This window comes from Bufo bufo, chromosome 2, assembly GCF_905171765.1.
Source record: "Bufo bufo chromosome 2, aBufBuf1.1, whole genome shotgun sequence".
NCBI lineage: Eukaryota > Metazoa > Chordata > Amphibia > Anura > Bufonidae > Bufo > Bufo bufo.
Genome location: NC_053390.1, coordinates 351,791,765 through 351,813,505, shown reverse-complemented (window position 1 = coordinate 351,813,505; position 21,741 = coordinate 351,791,765). Strand labels below are relative to the sequence as shown.

The following is a 21,741-nucleotide window of genomic DNA, read 5'->3' as shown; positions in this document are numbered from 1 at the left end:
ATATCCGCACCGTAGGTCATGTCCATTGTATTCTATGAGAATTTGAAATTCTTAATGCACACGATGCGGATTTTTTCCGCGCGGATTTTGACCTGCGGTGCGGATTTTAAAATCCGCGACATGTCAATAAATTTTTTTTTTCCTGACCGGATTTTCTTCATTCACTAAGTGAAATCCGCATGCGGAAAATCCGCACCAAATCCGTATGCAAATCCGCACCAATTAATGCGGATTGACCGCACAGATTTGCCTGCGAACACCTGCGGATTTCAGTGCGGATTCTCCGCACATGAATCCTGAACGTGTGCATGTACCCTTAGTTCTCCAAGAGTCACTTCCCAGAAAACTCCTGACTTGTTCATTTGTCAAGTCATAAATTTTGTATCTGGAAAGACAAGGCTGCCCCCACACAATCAGGTTTTTAGATGCAGTTTTTGAAGCCAAAATCAGAAATGGATCATAGGAGAAAGTTATATAGACAGATATTCCATCTCCTCTTCCTTTTTTTTTTTTTTTTTTTACTCCACTCCTCGTCTCGGAAGCACACTGGGGTACCGGGGGGGGCGGGGGTTAACCTGTATAGATTCACATCTGATTATTCCTGACAGCTGTAATGGTAAGGATTTTTTATTATTTTTTTTTTAGACCTGTTTCTTGTCTATATTGATGAAAATAGTAATTTCTAGCAATGGGAGTGAGAAAAATGCAGATTGCACATGGAAGTTATCTGCAATACTGACATGGCCGCATGCATGATGCCTAATGCGAAAATTGAGGCATTAGTTTTATTGATTATGGTTTTCTTATGTTTTCTTTAAAGCGAGAATGATCGTGTGGTTATGGTTAATGGAACCCTCCTGGAAAATGTGCCACATTCATTTGCAGTTCAACAGTTAAGAAAATGTGGGAAAACTGCAGTTCTGGTAAATAGAGCAATTATTTTTCATTTTAAGCTTAATCCTATCCTTGCTAATTTTCAGCCTCATGGATATCAAAAGGTTGTTGTCTCATACAGCAGAACCCTTTCCATATGTACTGGAGATCATAACAGTAGATAGGTCCCCTGTTGTGGACCACAATCGCTTAGCAGAGAGGCTTCAGCAGACCTAGCCCATCCATTTCCCCCAGTATGATTAATCATTAAAGGTCTTCAAAGTGAGAGCAATCGTAAGCAGTGATCATCAGACCGCTTCAAATTTAAGCCCTTCCTGACCTTTGACATACATTTACATCATACATGGCGGGTATCTGACACCCGCTCACAGTCATTTAACACCTCAAATTCCTCAGTACTCTCTCTGTACTCTGATCGCCAACGCCCGCAGCAAAATCGCGGGGTGTCAATTGGTTGTTGTGGCAGCCATCTACCATAGACTCTAGTGGAACATAATTAGTATTGCTGCTTCTGAAACTGTCAGAACTATTAAATCAAAATTATTTACCCTGCACAATGAAAAGAAATTCCCAATGCCCAAATCGCTGTTTTTTGGTCACCTTGCCCCCTGAAAAAAATTGAATAAAGACATGTGACCTGTGCAGAGGTCATTCTGCAGGGTGGGGGAGCTGTGACAGTACTAACAGTATAATCAGGGGCAGACTGGCCATAGACCCTACAGGGAAATTTCCCGGTGGGTCGATGCCCAGAGGGCCACCTAAACCCTCCTCTTGGCCAAAAGCCATGTACAAAAAGATCTGATGCTCTGTGTTAATTAATTATGGTATTTGGTTCTGTGGGGCAGTATTTTGTGCTGCACTGTGGTATCTGGTTCTGCTTGGGCAGTATTTTGTGCTGCACTGTGGTATCTGGTTCTGCTTGGGCAGTATTTTGTGCTGCACTGTGGTTTCTGGTTCTGCTGGGGGCAGTATTTTGTGCTGCACTGTGGTATCTGGTTCTGCTTGGGCAGTATTTTGTGCTGCACTGTGGTTTCTGGTTCTGCTTGGGCAGTATTTTGTGCTGCACTGTGGTGCCTGCGGATTTGCCACCACTGATTTTAGTGTGGCAGATTTGCAGTGTTGTGCAATACCAAAGTGGATGAAATTTTAGCAAGGTAAGTACTTTGTATGTGAGTGGTCTGGGCATAGGGGTGTGGGGGGCGGGGTGTTGGATAACCCCTTTAATAGCCATATGGTTATACAGCTAAATTACATTTTACCGTAAGCCATTAACTGTGATACTGCTCTAAAATTCAGCGTGGTTCTTCCCAATTCGGGGGCACCCCTTGGCCTTGTGTTTGGCAGCTATCATTGGTAATCGTACAAGGTAAATAAATCTATAATTTACTACACATGTCATTAGGTGTTACGTTTCCTAAGTGGAAACCTACTGAAGAATTTTAATTTAGAAATCCTTCTAAATAAAAAAGATACTACCAGGAGACAACAATTTCCCCAGTATCAAAGTCCAGAATTATTTGCACTTGTTAAACAGTGATTATAAAGGTGTATTCACAAGATGCTGTTAGAGCATGGACTTCAAGAAAGCAGGAAATAAATGTCCACATGATGTATTATGTATTACATAATGTGGTCATTGTTCCAGTGGCTTTAACATTTCTTTGGACTGAAGCAACACTTAACATACAAACCAGAAGCAGACAGCTGGTGCAAATGCCGGATACAATAGGATATTTTTGGCTATATATATCCCTTCTAAATGATAAGGAAGCCTTTGCCGGAAACAAGTAATTTATGTTCATATCCTAACCGTTTTAAAGGAGGGAAAAAATGCAACAAATAAACCAAATATTAGTTTAATAAAAAAAAATTAAAAAAACACATGAAGTAAAGTGTTAAGCTGCTTTTAAATATTGCAGGTAGTAAGAAGGCCACGAAGGGTACTGATTGGTCTTCCAAGCAAATCAGAACCTGCCCTGGATGTATTGGATGAAGATTATGAGCGCCGAACTGCCTACAGTGCATACAGCGATAGGAGTGGATATGGGGGATCTCGAAGCAGAGACCCCAGTCCAGATAGAGGCTTCCGAAGAGACCCAGACAGGGGCCCATATAATGAACGAGATCAAAGGGGCTATGGAACCAGAGCAAAAAGTGTTGACCAAGATCTTAATGTGGGTTATGGACTTAGGCAAGATTATAGCCGTGGCAGAAGTATAGATCGTGGGCTTGATGATGAGCAGATGTATAGAAGAGATCATAGTCGTGGCAGAAGTATAGAACGTGGTCTGGATGAGGATAGTGGATACCGAAGAGAGCGAAGCCGTGGCAGGAGCCTTGATCGTGACTTGGATGACCCTCGAAGTTACGGAAGAGATGGCAGTCGCGGAAGGACCTTGGATAGAAATGCACAGTATAGTCCAGATCGTCAGTATAAAAGATCTTCAGCAGAGATTGGATACGACCAAAACATTCAGAAAAGCCGTAGTCGAGATAGGCTTCAGTCCCGCAGCCCAACCCCTCAAGGGTATGGAGATTCAAACACTAATAGTGTCCTGTTAACGAAGAAAAAATCTAATGAGGGTAAGAATTACTTTTGACTTTTTTTATATATAAAATTGGATTTAGTTCATACTTATGCATCTTCTTATTTATTTTTCAGAATATGGTCTTCGTCTTGGCAGTCAGATCTATATTAAAGGATTGACGAACACTGGTTTAGCAGCAAAAGATGGCAATTTGCACGAAGGAGATATAGTGCTGAAGGTAGACTTGCTGGTTTTCGCATATCTCTTCTTTAATTTTCTTTAACAGGTCTTATCAGTCTATTTATGTCTAAAGTGACCAGACTGCATGATATAAATATTACTGCGCTTCTCCACTTAGGCTGAGATTTTCACATTAATGCACTTGGTGACTAAGACGACCATATGGAATATGTAGAAAAATTCCACAGTCGGTAGCCCAGAGCATTGCCCACCCCCTTATGTCTCCTTCATGTCTCATGTGTTTTCTCCAGAAGTGCTTTGGAAAGTCCTCCAGTGTTAAAGGGAGTCTGTCACCACAATTTGCCCTTATAGACCACTTACATAGCACTGTAGCATAACTATAGATCAATCAAATGGTACCTTTTTGTCTTTTTGTTTGGATGTTCACCAGGGGCAAAAACTGAGTTTTATTCATATGTAAATGAGGGCTCGCAAGTGCCCAGAGGTGGCGTTCGGGCTGTAAGTGCCCAGGCCGCTCTTCCTTCTTCTCACATAACCCCTCCCTGTTGCTTGGCCCACCCTGTAAGCCTCTTACGTCATCCAGTGTACTGGCCGATATCCCGCCGGCGCATGCGCACTGTGATGACCATTGTGGGCAGCAGCATCATTCCATGCAGTGCGCATGTGCGGGCGGGATATCGGCTAGTACATTGGATGACGTAAGAGGCTTACAGGGCGGGCCAAGCAACAGGCTGGGGAGGGGTTATGTGAGAAGAAGGCAGAGCGGCACTTACAGCCCGAACGCCACCTCTGGGCACTTGCGAGCCTTCATTTACATATGAATAAAACTCAGTTTTTGCCCCTGGTGAACATCCAAACAAAAAGACAAAGTTACCATTTGACTGATCTATAGTTATGCTACAGTGCTATGTAAGTGGTCTATAAGGGCAAATTGTGGTGACAGACTCCCTTTAATCATTCTACCAGATCTTCTCAGAGGCTGCAGTTTGAAGAAAGCACAACTGATCTGTGCAAACATGTGAAAACTGTCAGGTCAATATGCACATACTTCTGTATCTCTGACTGCTGACTTTTAAAAAAAAAAAAATTTATTCCAGTATTGTCCAGTGTATTTGGGGGTCAAATTGTATGTTTTTTGATCGCCGCAGAGATGCACTCAAATAGTTTTAGAGAAAGACAGAAGGTTGTACTTATGTTATTAGGGTCAATTAAGATTAAGGTCCCTTTTACACAGACCAACACAGTGGGCAGTGACCAAGACCAAGTTCATTCAAAATTATTACCCACTTATTAACTGCATTTATATGGAGCAATGATCAGTGATGTATAGGGATGATCGTAATTACCTTAATTTTTTTTTACTGTGATCAAGCTTCCTTGTTTGCGAGCTTTACAAAGGGTGGTGTGCTCCCATAAACGAGAATTTATGGTGCCATGTGAAGGATGTGATCACCTGACAAATAAACATTTGGTGAATGGTGGCACGTTTACACAGGCCAGTTATCAGGAATGAGCATTCAAGGGAATGTTCATTTCCAGTAATTGTCCCAATCCACAGCCCGCGTAAAAGGGCCTAAAGCTATACCCATTAGTTAAAAACTTTGAATGAAGTCAGTTGGTCACCCATCCATACCGTAGTTCAAGAGTCAGAGTGGTCTCTGCCTAGCTGAGGAGCAACCAGAACCTCTGTTGCCATGCACAATTTCTAACTGTAAAATCTGCATGGACATTAGCAATCCTTTAAAAACCTTGCCATTTTTTGGGCTGTGTATTGGTGCAGGGGCCACCGTGTGTTTGTACCTGTTGTATCTTACATAAGAGTTTATTTAGTTTTTTTTATTAAACCCCTTAGAGATATAGCTATTTTTTGGCCTTACAAGTTAGGGAACATATCATGTTTTAAATACTTAAAAGGGTTTTCTGAGATCTTTTTACTGATGACCTATCCCATGGTGGAGCAACCTCTGGCACTCCAGCTGTTAGGAAACTACAAATCCCAGCTTCACCACAGCTGGAGTTCCAGAGTTGGCTGACCTATCCTATCCCAGGAAGCACAAAAATCGTAAAAATAGCATTTGATACCCATCTTCAAGTAGACTGCCCTTAAATAAGCCAACAAATGATCTTGTCTTTGATACACGATGGGCAGGATTTTACTGATTTATTCATAAATGATGCATGTTTTAGCTCACAACATCCTGTTTATTTTCAGATAAATGGCATTTTGACAGAGAACATGTCTTTAACTGAAGCCCAGGCATTGATCGAAAAATCAAGAGGGAAGCTGCAGCTAGTTGTCCTAAGGGACAAACGACAGACTCTGATAAACTTGCCATATGTGGAAGACAGTGATTCCGAAATGGAAGGTGAGATGAGGTTTCATACTCATTTCCTAATATTTCATTTATACAAATGTATTTCCGTCTCTTTCCTTTCCTGGTTTATTCACTAATAGCATTTGCCTTTTACGATTTGGCAGAATTTGCATTGTATGTTATGACCATTTGTCATGTTTTTTCCCAGTATTTCAAAGTTTAAACCTGAGACAAAATATGCACTGTACCTACCCTCCAGGTTGTCTTTCAACCAGTTTTGACCTCACGTATGCAGAGATTCCTGTTAAAACTATGAGGAACAGTGTGGTTGGTTTGTCTTTGTATCTGATTGCAATTTACAGTGCCTTTTTGTAAAGTGCTTTAGGGCTCTTCACACTTGCGTTGTCCGGATCCGTCGTGTACTCCATTTGCCGGAAGTGCCCGCCGGATCCGTAACACCGCAAGTGAACTGAAAGCATTTGAAGACTGATCCGTCTTCAAAATGCGGTCAGTGTTACTATGGCACCCAGGACGCTATTAAAGTCCTGGTTGCCATAGTAGTAGTGGGGAGCAGTATACTTACCGTCCGTGCGTCTCCCGGGGCGCTCCAGAATGACGTCAGAGCGCCCCATGCGCATGGATGACGTGATCCATGCGATCACGTCATCCATGCGCGTGGGGCGCCCTGTCGTCACTCTGAAGCGCCCCGGGAGACGCACGGACGGTAAGTATACTGCTCCCCCGCTCCCCACTACACTTTACCATGGCAAACAGGACTTTAGCGTCTTGGCAGCCATGGTAACCATTCAGAAAAAGCTAAACGTCGGATCCGGTAATGCGCCGAAACGACGTTTAGCTTAAGGCCGGATCCGGATTAATGCCTTTCAATGGGCATTAATTCCGGATCCGGCCTTGCGGCAAGTGTTCAGGATTTTTGGCCGGAGCAAAAAGCGCAGCATGCTGCAGTATTTTCTCCGGCCAAAAAAAACGTTCCGGTCCTGAACTGAAGACACCCTGATGCATCCTGAACGGATTTCTCTCCATTCAGAATGCATTGGGATAATCCTGATCAGGATTTTTCCGGCATAGAGCCCCGACGACGGAACTCTATGCCGGAAAAGAACAACGCAAGTGTGAAAGAGCCCTTAGATATCCTTCTTATACTATTTTTTTGGCATTTTTAAAAACTTGAAAAAAAAATCCATAAATTTCAAACCATTGTGGTGCCGTTTAAAAAAAAAAATAAAAATAATTATTTTACATTTTAAACTCTTTTTTTTTTTTTCTGTTCCTCTGGAGGAACCTATGGGAAAGAAACACCCTGAAGTATCTCATATCTACAGCATGTTGCTTTATGAAAAGCAACAATACTTTTGATTTGTTGTAGACGTTAAAGTAACACCTGGATATAGTGTACTGTATGGAGCTTTGCTATTGGTCATTTCAGGCACAGGCAGCATCGCTGCGCTTCCCGTGCCGTTCACAGTGCGCCCTGCGCTGATGAATGCGGGGGAAAAGTCTAAGGAGTATTGGTACGCCTTAGGGCTCATGCACACGACAGTATTTTGCGTTCAGTATACTGGACGTTTTTTGAGTTCAGTATACGGAACATATACTGAACCATTCATTTCAATGGTTCAGCAAAAAATACTGAAGTGTCTCCGTGTGCATTCTGTTTCAGTATTTCAGTATTTCCGTGCCGTGAAAAGATAGAACATGTCCTATTCTTGTCCGCAAATCACGGTGCTTGGCTCCATTAAAGTCAATGGGTCCGCAAAAAAAACTGAACACATACGGAAATGCATCCGTATGTCTTCCGTTTCCGTTCCGTTTTTTGCTGAACCATCTATTGAAAATGTTATGCCCAGCCCAATTTTAGCTATGTAATTACTGTATACTGTATATGCCATACGGAAAAACGGAACAGAAACGGAAACACAACGGAAACAAAAAACGGAACAACGGATCCGTGAAAAATGGACCGCAAAACACTGAAAAAGCCATACGGTCGTGTGCATGAGGCCTTAGACTTTTTCCAGGGAGTAATTTGGCCAGGCGTCAATTACGCTTGTACAGGCATTATTGCGACCTCTGACTCCCACAAAAATGTTTATTCTCTGATGTATTAGAAATGCACATGATGTAAACTGTAGTAAAGGTAATCTTACTAGTGACTGTATTCGTGAGTTATCCACTCTCTTCTGATCCTCAGCTGTGTCATGTGACCAACATTGACTCTTCAACAGGATCTTATGTATGGACAGGAAGTCAGTTTCTCTATGTATTCCTATGGAAGCCTCAATGTCAGTCTCATAGGAATAAATAGAGAAGTAACTGACTTCCTGTTCTGTGTCGGTTAGAGAGGCAGAGTGTTGGTCACATGACACAGCTGAGGATCAGAAGGGAGGAGATAGCACATACAGTCACTGGTAAGAAAATTACCTTCACTACAGATTACATCATGTACCTTTCTAACAAGTCAGAGAATAATTTTTTTTTGGGGGGGAGTGCATCTTTAAAGGGGACCTTTCATCTGGCAAAACATTGTGAACTAAGTGTCATGATCTGTACAGCGGTGCCCAGGGATCTCACTGCACTTACTATTATCCCTGGGCGCCACTCCATTCTCCTGCTATGCCCTTCGGTATGTTCGGTCACTTGGTTATAGTAGGAGGAGACTGCCCTTGTTCTCCTACTATAAACAAGTGACCGAACATACCGGAGGGCATAGCGGGAGAACGGAGCGGCGCCCAGGGATAATAGTAAGTGCAGTGAGATCCCTGGGCACTGCTGTACAGATCATGACACTTGGTTCACAATTTTTTGCCAGATGAAAGGTCCTCTTTAAGAAATAAGCCAACAAATCTTGTCTATGATACACAGTTGGCAGGATTTTACTGATTTATTCATAAATTATGTATGTTTTACCTCCACGACATCCTGTTTCTTTTCAGTTTGCTTGCTTTTAATTTGACATCTCTGTATTAACATTCACATATTTACTTTTAGATGATCCACCATATACAAACAAGAGAAGAAATCCAAGATCTAAGGAGCAATGAACAAAAAAAAGGTTTGCTTTCTCATGGATTTTGAATGTATTTGCGATGCATAGTTTACATAGTAAGGTGGGCTAGGAAATCTTGCCTCCTTCTGGTTCCTGCACTTCTAACTGAGAGGACGCTTAGTGATTGTAAGCAAGTGAACCAGTCATTGATATATAGATAATCCGCAGCACTCCTTGAAAAATAAAATGTGCTCTTTATTCACACATATCAAATGTTGACCATAGTCAACATTTGATATGTGTGAATAAAGAGCACATTTTATTTTTCAAGGAGTGCAGCGGATTTTCTTCATTGTCTGCCGTCCTGAATCGAGGGACCACCGCGGGCACCCTGTGTCACTTTTTTGAAGGGAGTGCTGCCAGATTATATATATATATATATATATATATATATATATATATATATATATATATATATATATATATATATATCACTGCTCAAAAAAATAAAGGGAACACTTAAAAACACTTAAACAACACAATGTAACTCCAAGTCAATCACACTTCTGTGAAATCAAACTGTCCACTTAGGAAGCAACACTGAGTGACAATCAATCAATTTCACATGCTGTTGTGCAAATGGGATAGACAACAGGTGGAAATTATAGGCAATTAGCAAGACACCCCCAATAAAGGAATGGTTCTGCAGGTGGTGACCACAGACCACTTCTCAGTTCCTATGCTTCCTGGCTGATGTTTTGGTCACTTTTGAATGCTGGCGGTGCTTTCACTCTAGTGGTAGCATGAGACTGAGTCTACAACCCACACAAGTGGCTCAGGTAGTGCAGCTTATTCAGGATGGCACATCAATGCGAGCTGTGGCAAGAAGGTTTGCTGTTTCTGTCAGCGTAGTGTCCAGAGCATGGAGGCGCTACCAGGAGACAGGCCAGTACATCAGGAGACGTGGAGGAGGCCGTAGGAGGGCAACAACCCAGCAGCAGGACCGCTACCTCCGCCTTTGTGCAAGAAGGAACAGGAGGAGCACTGTCAGAGCCCTGCAAAATGACCTCCAGCAGGCCACAAATGTGCATGTGTCTGCTCAAACGGTCAGAAACAGACTCCATGAGGGCCCGACATCCACAGGTGGGGGTTGTGCTTACAGCCCAACACCGTGCAGGACGTTTGGCATTTGCCAGAGAACACCAAGATTGGCAAATTCGCCACTGGCGCCCTGTGCTCTTCACATATGAAACAGGTTCACACTGAGCACATGTGACAGACGTGACAGAGTCTGGAGACGCCGTGGAAAACGTTCTGCTGCCTGCAACATCCTCCAGCATGACCGGTTTGGCATTGGGTCAGTAATGGTGTGGGGTGGCATTTCTTTGGAGGGCCGCACAGCCCTCCATGTGCTCGCCAGAGGTAGCCTGACTGCCATTAGGTACCGAGATGAGATCCTCAGACCCCTTGTGAGACCATATGCTGGTGCGGTTGGCCCTGGGTTCCTCCTAATGCAAGACAATGCTAGACCTTATGTGGCTGGAGTGTGTCAGCAGTTCCTGCAAGACTAAGGCATTGATGCTATGGACTGGCCTGCCCGTTCCCCAGACCTGAATCCAATTGAGCACATCTGGGACATCATGTCTCGCTCTATCCACCAGCGTCACGTTGCACCACAGACTGTCCAGGAGTTGGCAGATGCTTTAGTCCAGGTCTGAGAGGAGATCCCTCAGGAGACCGTTCGCCACCTCATCAGGAGCATGCACAGGCGTTGTAGGGAGGTCATACAGGCACGTGGAGGCCACACACACTACTGAGCCTCATTTTGACTTGTTTTAAGGACATTACATCAAAGTTGGATCAGCCTGTAGTGTGTTTTTCCACTTTAATTTTGAGTGTGACTCCAAATCCAGACCTCCATGGGTTGAAAAATTTGATTTCCATTTTTTAATTTTTGTGTGATTTTGTTGTCAGCACATTCAACTATGTAAAGAACAAAGTATTTCAGAAGAATATTTTATTAATTCAGATCTAGGATGTTATTTTTGTGTTCCCTTTATTTTTTTGAGCAGTGTATGTTTGTGTGTGTGTGTGTGTGTGTGTGTATGTATATGTGTGTGTGTGTGTGTGTGTGTGTATATATAATATATACACATACATACATATATATATATGTGTGTGTATGTATGTATATATATATATATATATATATACATACATACATACATACATACATACATACATACATACATACATACATACATACATACATACACACACACATATATATATCACTCAAACTTGCACTACAAGATTGATGCTAGGCCTCCCCATAGAGAAGGCAGGGACCGCTCCTCCTGTGTCCCTGCCTTCTAGATCGATGTATACTGAGTGCTGTGTATACAGATAGGAAGCGCAATGCCTCTTCCTACTCTTGCCCCGCAGTCATCTGACCACCGGGAGATTGCAGGAGCTGCCGGGTCTTCTTACTGCAGTACAGCGTCTCTGAAGGCAGAATTCTTGCTGTAACTGAGGCTACTATGTCAGCCCCAGTTACAGGAAAAATCTATAGTAAAGGGAAAAAAAAGAGAAGTTAAATGTCCCTCAGCGGTCTTGTATGACCTTATGGTGGACACACAGTGTAAAATGTAAAAAAATAAAACTCCTTTTTCCACAATTAAGTCATTGAAAAATTATTAATAATAGAATAAAAAAAGACATATTTGGTATCGCCACATCCGTAACGACCAGCTCTATAAAAAGATTACATAATCTACCCCAGGGATGCTCAATCTGCGGCCCTCCAGCTGTTGTAGAACTAAAACTCCCATCATGTCCTGCTGTAGACTGTCCCATCAGGTGAACAGTAAATAAAATTATGCTAAAACAGCTTTTTTTTTTGTCACCACATCCCAAAAACATATTATTAACCGATCAAAAAGTCATATGTACCTCAAAACGGTACCAATAAAAACGTCACCGCATTCCACAAAAATCAAGCCCTCACACAAGACCATAAGCAGAAAAACTAAACAAAAAATGGCTCTGATAAAATGGCAACACAAAAACATGATTTTTTTTTTCTAAAAATTGACCTATTTGGTATCGCCACATCTATAATGACCTGCTCTACAAAAATATCATGATCTATCCCATCAAGTGAACGCCGTATAAAAATTAAAATTAAAGTTACACCAAAACAGCTTTTTTTGTAACCTCACCTCCCCCTGCTGTGCTTTTGATTCCCCCCTGACCACCTAATGTGCAAATGGTCAGCTCACACACACATGCTCAGTAGCTCTGTCACACAATTCAGATTCGTTTGCTCACAGATTGAGTTTTTCCTTGAAGCAGCTTCTCGCTAGTACTGAAAAAATTAGGTTAATGTTATGAGAGGGAATAAAAAGAACTTAAAGGGGGCCATACCAAGTATACGTATATAATTAGTATAGAGCAGCAACTTCTAGAGCAAAAATGTTCTTTTTGTGCGATTGAACAATGTGTGTGTATGTATATGTGTGTGTGTGTATATGTATATGTGTGTATATATAATTATATTTTTATTTTTTTTGTGGGTATTCGCTCTGGTAGTTAGGACTAGCGGATACAGTATAGAGGCAAAGTACACAGTTCTTGAATCAAACAGCGGTGTTTTTTAAATAGTCGTTTTTATAAAAGTTTTTCGGATAAGTACATTTATAGATCCAGCATGTGTACATTTACGTAAACAAGTACATACCCAATTTTGGTGCATTAATAGACAATCTTTGAACATACAAGAATGAAGAACCCTACCCCTCCTCCCTCCCCTAACCTGCACCATGCCATATTGTCATTTTGCTTATCTCTTCCACTCTACCTATGATGTTGTTTCCCGTTTATACTATATCATGACTTTTCAATAAAGGTTTAGTATTTTACTTCCCTTCAACATCATCTAGCATTTTGCCCCAATTGTAAAGACAGGAGATGTCCAGAGGGTAGTCCTGGCGTTCGCATCCATGGTCCCCATATAGACTCAAACTTCTTAATCGTTCCTCTTTTTAGATACACACCCCTTTCTAATCCAATTATAACATTCATGCGTGCAATATATTCCTCTTTGGCCGGTACAGTAGTGCTTATCCAATACTTGGCTAATAATTTCCTAGCTTGATACAGTGATCTGCTTATGCCAATATTAAGATCTGCTGTGGAATCCCCTTGTAACAGGCCTAGCACACATATCAGTGTTTCGGCTGGTAGTCTGATCCCAAAAAGGACTTAGGCAGTGCACTCCCAGAACATGTGTAGTATATGTGCCCCCGGAATATTGCATTTAGGGCAGTTAGATGTGTCACATACACCTATCTTATGTAGGAACTCAGGTGTTCTGTATACCCTATGTATCAGATATAGTTGTGAAAGCCTGTGCGTCTCACACAGTGAAAGCAAGGGGCTCTTAGACAATATTTCAGACTACTGTACATCGTCTAGGGGGACAACCTCTCGGGATCATTTTTCCCTAACCTTCAAAGGAAAGTGGTCTTGATAAAATGAGTAACAACTTGTAAAATCCTGAGATCACTCCTTTGGTGTCACCTCCTTTTCTTGATTTAGTCTGCTAACATAGATGCCTGTATAGTCATATCAATTGTCCTACCCTGCACCGTCAAGGCATGGCGTAATTGTAGATATTGATAAAAGTTTGTGTTGGTAAGTTTGAATTCTTCCTTTAATTGTTCAAAGCTCTCCCAACTACCAAAGCCTTCCAACTTGATCAGTTCTGGGAGACTTGAATTGTTCTATAAAGGAGTACAAACAGCATTGTGTTTGTTCACACATTGGTGTATAACAAAATGCAGATAAGGTGTATCACAAAACACAGGTGGCTTGGTGTTTGTTCACACACAAGGAAAGTCCATAAACAATAAGTCACTTTTTCTCCTGGGTGTTAATTCACACCGTTAGCAGTTCAGCCTCATGAAGTCCATAGGCTGCCTGTTTGCTATTAGAAGGGCCTGAGTCCTCCAGCCCAAACCTCAAATCCCAGCACAGCCCTCAGTTCACAGCACACAGACTCCTGAGCTCCACTGTCAGAGGGAGGTAAATCCACACACCTGGCAGTGCTGGCTGGTTTTTATGCCTGGCAAAACCCAGCCTGGAACATGGGGAGTAGTCACCCACCCAGCACTTTGACTACTCCCAGTAAGAGCCGTCCCGGATCAGCTATGACAGCCATGCTAAATCTCAAGGTGTCAATTAGCAGTAGCTGCTGCTGACACATAAAATACCGGCTCTTACTTCACCGAGGCCAGGAACCTTGGTGACACATACCTTCCATCCACGATGATTCCAGGTACCTTCTTACATACTTCCTCCTTTGTTCAACCCTGAGGGGGTGAACACCTGCCATACAGTATACCCAGGACAGGGCATCCGCATTTCCCTGCAACCGGCCTTCCCTGTGTTCCACGGAGAACTTCTGTAAGGACTCGGGCATTTCTCTCTTTTTGGCCTGGCTCATCCACTTGAGAGGGGAGTGGTCAGTCACCAGGCGGAACTTTCTCCCCAACAAATAGTAGCGGAGAGGCTCGAGTGCCCACTTGATAGCCAGGCACTCTCTTTCCACTATACTATACCTGATTTCGGCTGGGGTGACCTTGCGGCTTAAAAAGACAACTGGATGCTCCTCCCCATTGACTTCCTGAGAGAGTACAGCACCGAGGCCTACTTCGGAGGAATCTGTCTGTACCACGAACTCCCTATTGAAGTCGGGCGTCACCAAAACCGGTGACACGCACAGGGCCGACTTAAAAGTGGAAAAAGCCTCTTCCGCCCACTCATCCCAGTGAACCATCACTGATTTTCGTCCTCTCAAGGGCTCATCTATAGTGGCAAAGTGGGGAACAAATCTCATGTAATAGCCTATTATTCTTAGGAACGACTTTACTTGTTTAGTGGTGACAGGTCGGGGCCAATTTCTTATCGCCTCTATTTTGTTTACTTCAGAGATGGCCTGTCGTCGAGCCTCGGGTACCCGGTATGGTTTCAACCGGATTTTGGCCTGAGGCTCAGTGACAATGTCATACTGGATTATGGAAGTGCGTCCATGGAGGTCTGAGAACTCATCCGTGTTCCTGCTGACTAACTCCCTTCCCTCCGGAGTCTCCTTAGAGGAGAGGCTGTCAGCAATCTTCACTGTGGCAACCGCTTCCCTTACATCAGACATAGGGGCCAGAACCTCTCCCCCTAGAAAACTCGGCCGCGGGCTATCGTCAGTTTTGGTCTCCCTATTCTTCCACGGTTTGAGTAAATTCACATGGTACACCTGCTCCGGCTTCTGCCGCCCTGGCTGGTGTACCTTGTAGTTTACTTCTCCAACCTTTTCGAGTACCTCGTAAAGGTCCCTGCCACCTAGCCAGTAACTTACTGTGCACTGTCTGTACCAGAACCAAAACCCGATCTGCTGGGTTAAAGATCCAGACCGGGGCCTGCCGATTATACACCCGACTTTGAGCTCCCTTAGCTGCCTCCATATGTTCCTTTACCAGCTGCAACACAGTTTCCATACGTTCCTGCATCTGGGTGACATATTCAACAATACGTTGGCTATATCCAACGACCACCTGGATGTCTGCCGTATAGTAGTTCGAAGGGCGAGAACCCAGGTGGACTGGGGCACTTCTCGCACTGCGAACGTAAGATAGGGCAGAAGGAGGTCCCAGTCCTTTCCATCCTTAGCTACTAATCCTTTTAACATAGTTTTTAACGTTTGATTAAACCTTTCTACTAGGCCTTCAGTTTGCAGGTGATAGACGGATGTCTGTATCTGTTTGATATTCAGCAACTTACAGAGCTCCTGCATGACCTTGGACATAAAGGAAGTCGCCTGGTCAGTCAGAACCTCTTTTTCCCACTCGGGAAAACATCTCTATTAACTCTTCCTATGAGTTTGGCCATTGTATGTCACAGTGGCACCGCCTCCGGGTACCGAGTGGCGTCGTCCAGGATGACCAAGATGCGTTGGTGCCCTCTAGCGGACTTCGGTACTGGGCCTACGAGATCCATAGCGATTCTCTCATGGTACCTCGATAATCGGGAGGGGCACTAAGGGACTGCAGAACAGGTGCTGGGGGCTAGTGGTTTGGCAGGTCGGGCAAGACTTTCCACCTCTCTAAAGACACTGGGCCAGTAAAACCATTGTTGTATCCGGTCCTGTGTCTTCTGCAGTCCCAAATGACCCCCGAGAACATTCGTTTTCGATAGGCCCCGATCACCACCAACTGTTCAACAGGTTCACCCCAAAGCTGGTTTACCCGATATAGCATTTTCTGATGGACCACAAAGCTGGCAAACCGACTCGGCCCCAGGTTGTTGGGGTACAACTTAAAGTATTACAACATTCTCCCAGGCCCGGGATAGGGTTGGGTCTCTGCGTTGGGCTGTAGCGAAATTCTCCCCAGAGATGTTGAAGTATGCCAACCCAGGACCCAGTGGCAACTCCTCCACATCTTAGAAGTTCATAGTGGAGATTTGTGGCGACTGCCACTTCCTGGGTCCACCTGCCGGCCACCGTGGTTAGAGACACCAGCACGGTGGGGTAGTCTTTCAAATCTCCATGAATGCACATGACCCTGACTTTTCCGCCAGTATACTCCGCTGACCATACTAGGGACGCCAGACTCCGAGTCCAGCAGCGCCTCCGCTTGAGTGTCTCCCACTTCCGCCTGGCACAAGTGGTCTAGAGCCTCCGGGGTACCTGTGGCACACAGTTTCCTAGCATATAGCTATTTTCGGTAACCCCAATTAGTGTCCATGGGCTCAGTCCGACGAGGACACAGCCCTGGTGTGGCCAGGTTCCTGATAGGGGTAGGCGATATAATTTTAAGCATGTGCGATATATATCGCGATATATTGTTTTCTATATTTGGGGGGAGGGGTGTTTAAACTTTTTTTTATTTTTTTTATACTTTTTATTTAATAACTATTAGCCTCATTAAGGGCTAGAACCCTTGTCATATTCACCCTAACAGAGCTCTATTAGGGTGAATAGGACTTTACCCTCTCCCTGCTGCCCTGTGCTTTGTGCACACAACAGCAGGATGCTGACCATGGCAGCCAGCCTCTGATCAGCCCCCCAGCCTCTGATCAGCCCCCCAGCCTCTCCCTCTTATCAGCCCCCTCTGGTAACTCAAACCCCCCCTCCCTCCCCAGTATTAATCATTGGTGGCAGTGGCCACAGGGTCCCCCTCCTCCCCCCATCATTGGTGGCAGTGGGCAGTTCCGATCGGAGTCCCAGCAGTGTAATGCTGGGGCTCCGATCTGTTACCATGGCAGCCAGGATGCTACTGAAGTCCTGACTGCCATGGTATGTTAGTGAGCAGCATTATACTCACGTGCGCCGTGGCCGCCGGGCGCTCCTTCTCATAGGTCTGTGTGGCGCATTGCTAATGCTATAAGCATTAGCAATGCGCCGCACAGACAGAAGAAGGACCGACCGGCGGCCACGGCGCACGTGAGTATAATGCTGCTCACTAACCTACCATGGCAGCCAGGACTTCAGTAGCGTGACTCCTGGCTGCCATGGTAACCGATCGGAGCCCCAGCATTACACTGCTGGGACTCCGATCGGAACTGCCCACTGCCACCAATGCAGAGACTGAAGAACATTCCCGGCACAGGATGCTGTGATCCGCGCGATTAACCCCTCAACTGAGGGGTTAATTGCGGCGGATCGCAGTGTGCAGTCATAGGGGCTGGGATATGGCTGGCACATTCAGGCATTCATTGGTGGCGCAGTGGCCACAGTCCCTCCCCTCCTCCTCCTACTCCCTCCTTTTCCACTGTGCCGGCTCGGGAGAACATGGTGCGCGCCGAGAGCGCGATCATTCACTACAGCTCCGTGGTCATATCGCGGTCCGGCGATATGCACAAAATCCATATCGTGGCACAAATTTATATCGCATATTGCCCACCCCTAATTCCTGACACCACCAGCAGATTAACTGGGTCTGGCCCATAGGGGTAAACTCCCGGGGGTGTTTCATTGGCTCATACTGGTGGGCCTGGGGTGGGGAGTTCTGGAGTTTGCCTGCCCTCCTCCCAAAAGAACCCCCCTTGAGATTCTTGGTGGCCTCATAGCGTTCCACCAGGTTCGTCATTTCCAGGAGATGCCTGGCCGATCCAGTGCTGGAGAGGGGGTGGCAGCTCCCTCCAGAATATGTTAGCCAAAAATAGTCTATCCAGCATAGCCGTGGGACATCAGGCTGTAGCCACTTTTGCAAAAGGTGGAGTAAGTCATAATACTGGGGTCTCGGAAGCCTTAATGAAGTGTGTTATAGGTAACCTAAAGGAAACAGAAAAAAAAAAAAGTTATTACAAGCATCCTGTACAGTATGTGCAGCTTTGTAGTGCCACTTTCACATAGGCATATTTGTAGAGGCGCTTAATACAGATCTGCAGTACAGATCTGTAGTTCTAAGAGGCTATCTTCTAGGGAGGAAACTAAATTATATTAGACAACCCCTTTGTAAAATAAATGAAATATTGATAACATATGGGGACTGTATTTTAAAGGCTATGTACACCTTTGGAGTCAATTTTTTTTATGATTGCATTTCTTATTTTTGGCTAAATTGTATTTTCAATTGGCCTTTATTAAAAATATTGAGCTGTTCAAGTGCGGCAAATGCAAAGCCTGTACATTTATATCCTTAGGTAAAACCTTTTCTAACAGCCTGGGTGATCGTACTTACTACACCCGTAATTTTGCTAACTGCAATACCTCTGGGGTAATATATATGGCTCAATGTGACTGTGGACTTAAATATATAGGTAAAACTAAGAGGATTTTCAAAAAACGAATCCTTGAACACATCGGGGATATTCGCAATAAACGCGATAAACCAATCTCAAGACATGTATGGAATAAACACGCAGGATCTGTTAAAACCATACATTTCTCGATGATTGAGGTAATAAAAATGTCCAAAAGAGGTGGGGACCTAGACAAATTATTAAAACAAAAGGAATCTAGGTGGATTTTCAGGTTAGACACTGTCACACCAGCGAGTTTAAATGATTCCATCGATTTTGCGTGCTTTATTTAAGACATCCTATTTATTTATTTACTTTTTGGATCATCATATCCAATACATCATTATGATTATCATTTTGGGGGTAGTTTCCTTCCTTTATATTGGACCCCGACTGTATATTTGCCAATCACCCTTGTGTAATTTAATTAATCCATATATTGGGCACTTATGTATCATTTGATCAACTTGGTAAGCCTGAACAGATAGATATCTAACAATCCTAATGGTTACCTTTTTATAATTTTCTATATATGTGGCCTTACATAGTGGGACATACACAAATGTCATCTATGAGCAAATCTATTTTCTCTCCGGCTCCGCTTCTCCTGAATGTCAGTTGGGATACGCTATGTAATCGCTTTTACCTAACGATCATGTGACCGGCCGGGATTAAGAATCACATGACCGGCACAGTCATCACATGGGAGCGTCTGATGTCAGACGCGACTTATTCCATCCCTACCAGCGGATCACCTGGTCACGTTACCGGCGTCTGACGTCAGACGCCAACCTGGCTCGCACATCATGTGGGTTTCCCACGTGACCTGACACCCGGAAGTAGCAATATTTTAAAAGGCAGAGACGCTGGCAGTGTCCTGCCGCCTGCCTACCGGACGCGATCATTCTCTGGTCATCATGATGCCACCATCGATATTGGCATCCTGACTTTGTGACACCACCACTGGCCCACCCATCCAGCCATGAAAGGGCACGCAAGTATCGCCCCAAAACTATCTTTTACCACTCAATATTGATAGTGGCTGTCATATTTGTTTGATGTGGAGGGGTATTGTCTATTGAGCTTAATCACTAATGCAGTTATGCCATGGATGTCAGTTGTATCTTTAATTTTCATCTGGCTTGCATTACTGGATTTATCTGTGGTCTGGTGTTAACTAATGGGCAGAGTCCTACTGTTTTTGACTGATGATTATATATCTGGATATATGAACCGATATATCCCAGTCGGGCTACTACCTGCAGCACGAGACATGTGAATGGTTCTGGGTTATCTTGGATCAATTCTATATATATCTTATGTCTCCTGGCGCAGCAGTCTTGATCTTCTGATAAATTGATCAGTATCTTTTGCTATTGGCCTACTTTTATCACATGTGCCTATGTTTCTCTGGTTATCATAAATGAGATAAATAGAAAAACAAAATAAATTTATATGTTTATAGAAATATTTGTATTACTCAGGTGATTATCTCTGGTGACAGGTACTCTTTTGTCAAATATGTCCCCTGATGAGCCTGACACCAACCAGGCGAAACGCGTAGGGATGTTATTGGACATTTGACTTTTCACTTTTCTTCATATTTATTATTATTATGGTGTTGTCTGTCATTTAATTTTGGGTATTCATTCACATATAATTTTTATTTTTATTTTTTTTGTGTAGATTAGCCCAGGCATTCCTATAGGGTCCCCCCCCCTTACAGGTATTCATCCCTGATAGGGGTATACCAGGGACACCAGGAGGTACGAGAAACGGGATCGCCCCTATCGGGGTGGCTATTCCGTATCTAGGCAGGGCTACTACATTAGGGTCAGAACTAGGGATATCTTCCCAGTAGGCCCCATTAATACCTACTAACCTAATCGCCTATACCTTATAAAAGGAACATACATCTGACCCTAGATTTGTTTTTCATTTCTCATGTTTATTTTTCTTTCATATTTCTAATTATCTATAATTATAAGGGTGTATTGACTTTTTTATACGTAAACATTAAAAGTTATATTTTAGTATGATGGTATTGCTGTGAACTTCTTTCAGTCACAAAGGGTTAACTGTTTTTCTAACTATGTGACTGGTACTTTCACTTTGGCTTTGTGTGAGAGAGCAAAGATAAGAAGTCTGCTCCCCAGATGACAGAAAAGACAAAAAATCCACAGGCAGCTAGTAGAGCATGTCAGCTCTGTACAGAAAAAGGATTCCATATTGTTAAGTAAAAAAAATCATTTTTTAGCTCAAAATAAGTATAAGGCAATAATTTTTTAAAAAATTGCCCCAAAGGTTTACATAGCCTTTAAACACTTTCCCTAGATTTTGGTAGGCACTCTTCAGCGAATGCTGATAAAAGTAGTGCATGCTGCATTAATGTGTGCATGTTATCCACTCATGTGAAAAGCCGCATTGATTTACATTAGCTCCGTGTTGTGGACCAAAGTTTATACAGATGTAACACTGATTAAAAATATGCTTGTGTGACCCTGTCAGAAGCTTGGTATCTAACAAAGTATGGAGTTGTGATTAAATGAGTGCTTGATGGCTCTAGTGTATTGGAGTGAAACTGTTGAATAATCTAACAATGTTCCTTTTCGTTTTGTTGTAGGTCCATGCGATGGTTCTTCAAATGCCAGAACAATTTACTCTTCCTGTAACCAAAGATATAAATATATGTGTAAAAGCCAACAAATTTCTATTTTGTACTCGATTAAAGGCAAATTCGTTACAAAATATATGCAAATCAGTGCTCTGTTCTCAATCATTACTTGAATTGCACTTTAAAATTTTATTTTTATTTTTTTAGGATGTTTTTTTTTCCCCGACTTATTTTGTACATGGCTCAAGACATATCAATTCTATATGCAAATTTATGGGAAAGTGGTTAAAAATTATTTAGATTTTTCTCTGTAAAATATGTTTAAAGAGTAGAAATAATTTACTTTACAGATCACAATTGGCCTCTTGTATCAGAAGTGACCTA

General features: G+C 43.3%; 1 protein-coding gene across 3 annotated transcripts in view; it reads left to right on the top strand.

The window, feature by feature from the left end:
* The window catches only part of LOC120989174 (tight junction protein ZO-2-like), a 38,870-nt gene extending 17,369 nt beyond the window's left edge, over nucleotides 1-21,501 (top strand). For 2 of the 3 annotated variants that reach the window (XM_040417099.1, XM_040417097.1), the window contains exons 4-9: nucleotides 821-923; nucleotides 2,814-3,477; nucleotides 3,557-3,660; nucleotides 5,836-5,989; nucleotides 8,948-9,008; nucleotides 21,365-21,501. In XM_040417099.1, coding sequence (XP_040273033.1) covers nucleotides 821-923; nucleotides 2,814-3,477; nucleotides 3,557-3,660; nucleotides 5,836-5,989; nucleotides 8,948-9,000 — 1,078 coding nt within the window. In that variant the 3' untranslated portion in view covers nucleotides 9,001-9,008; nucleotides 21,365-21,501. Of the gene's footprint in view, nucleotides 1-820; nucleotides 924-2,813; nucleotides 3,478-3,556; nucleotides 3,661-5,835; nucleotides 5,990-8,947; nucleotides 9,012-21,364 lie in introns of all 3 variants that reach the window. The other variant, XM_040417098.1, reaches the window with a different exon arrangement.
* Nucleotides 21,502-21,741: the final 240 nt, after the last annotated feature.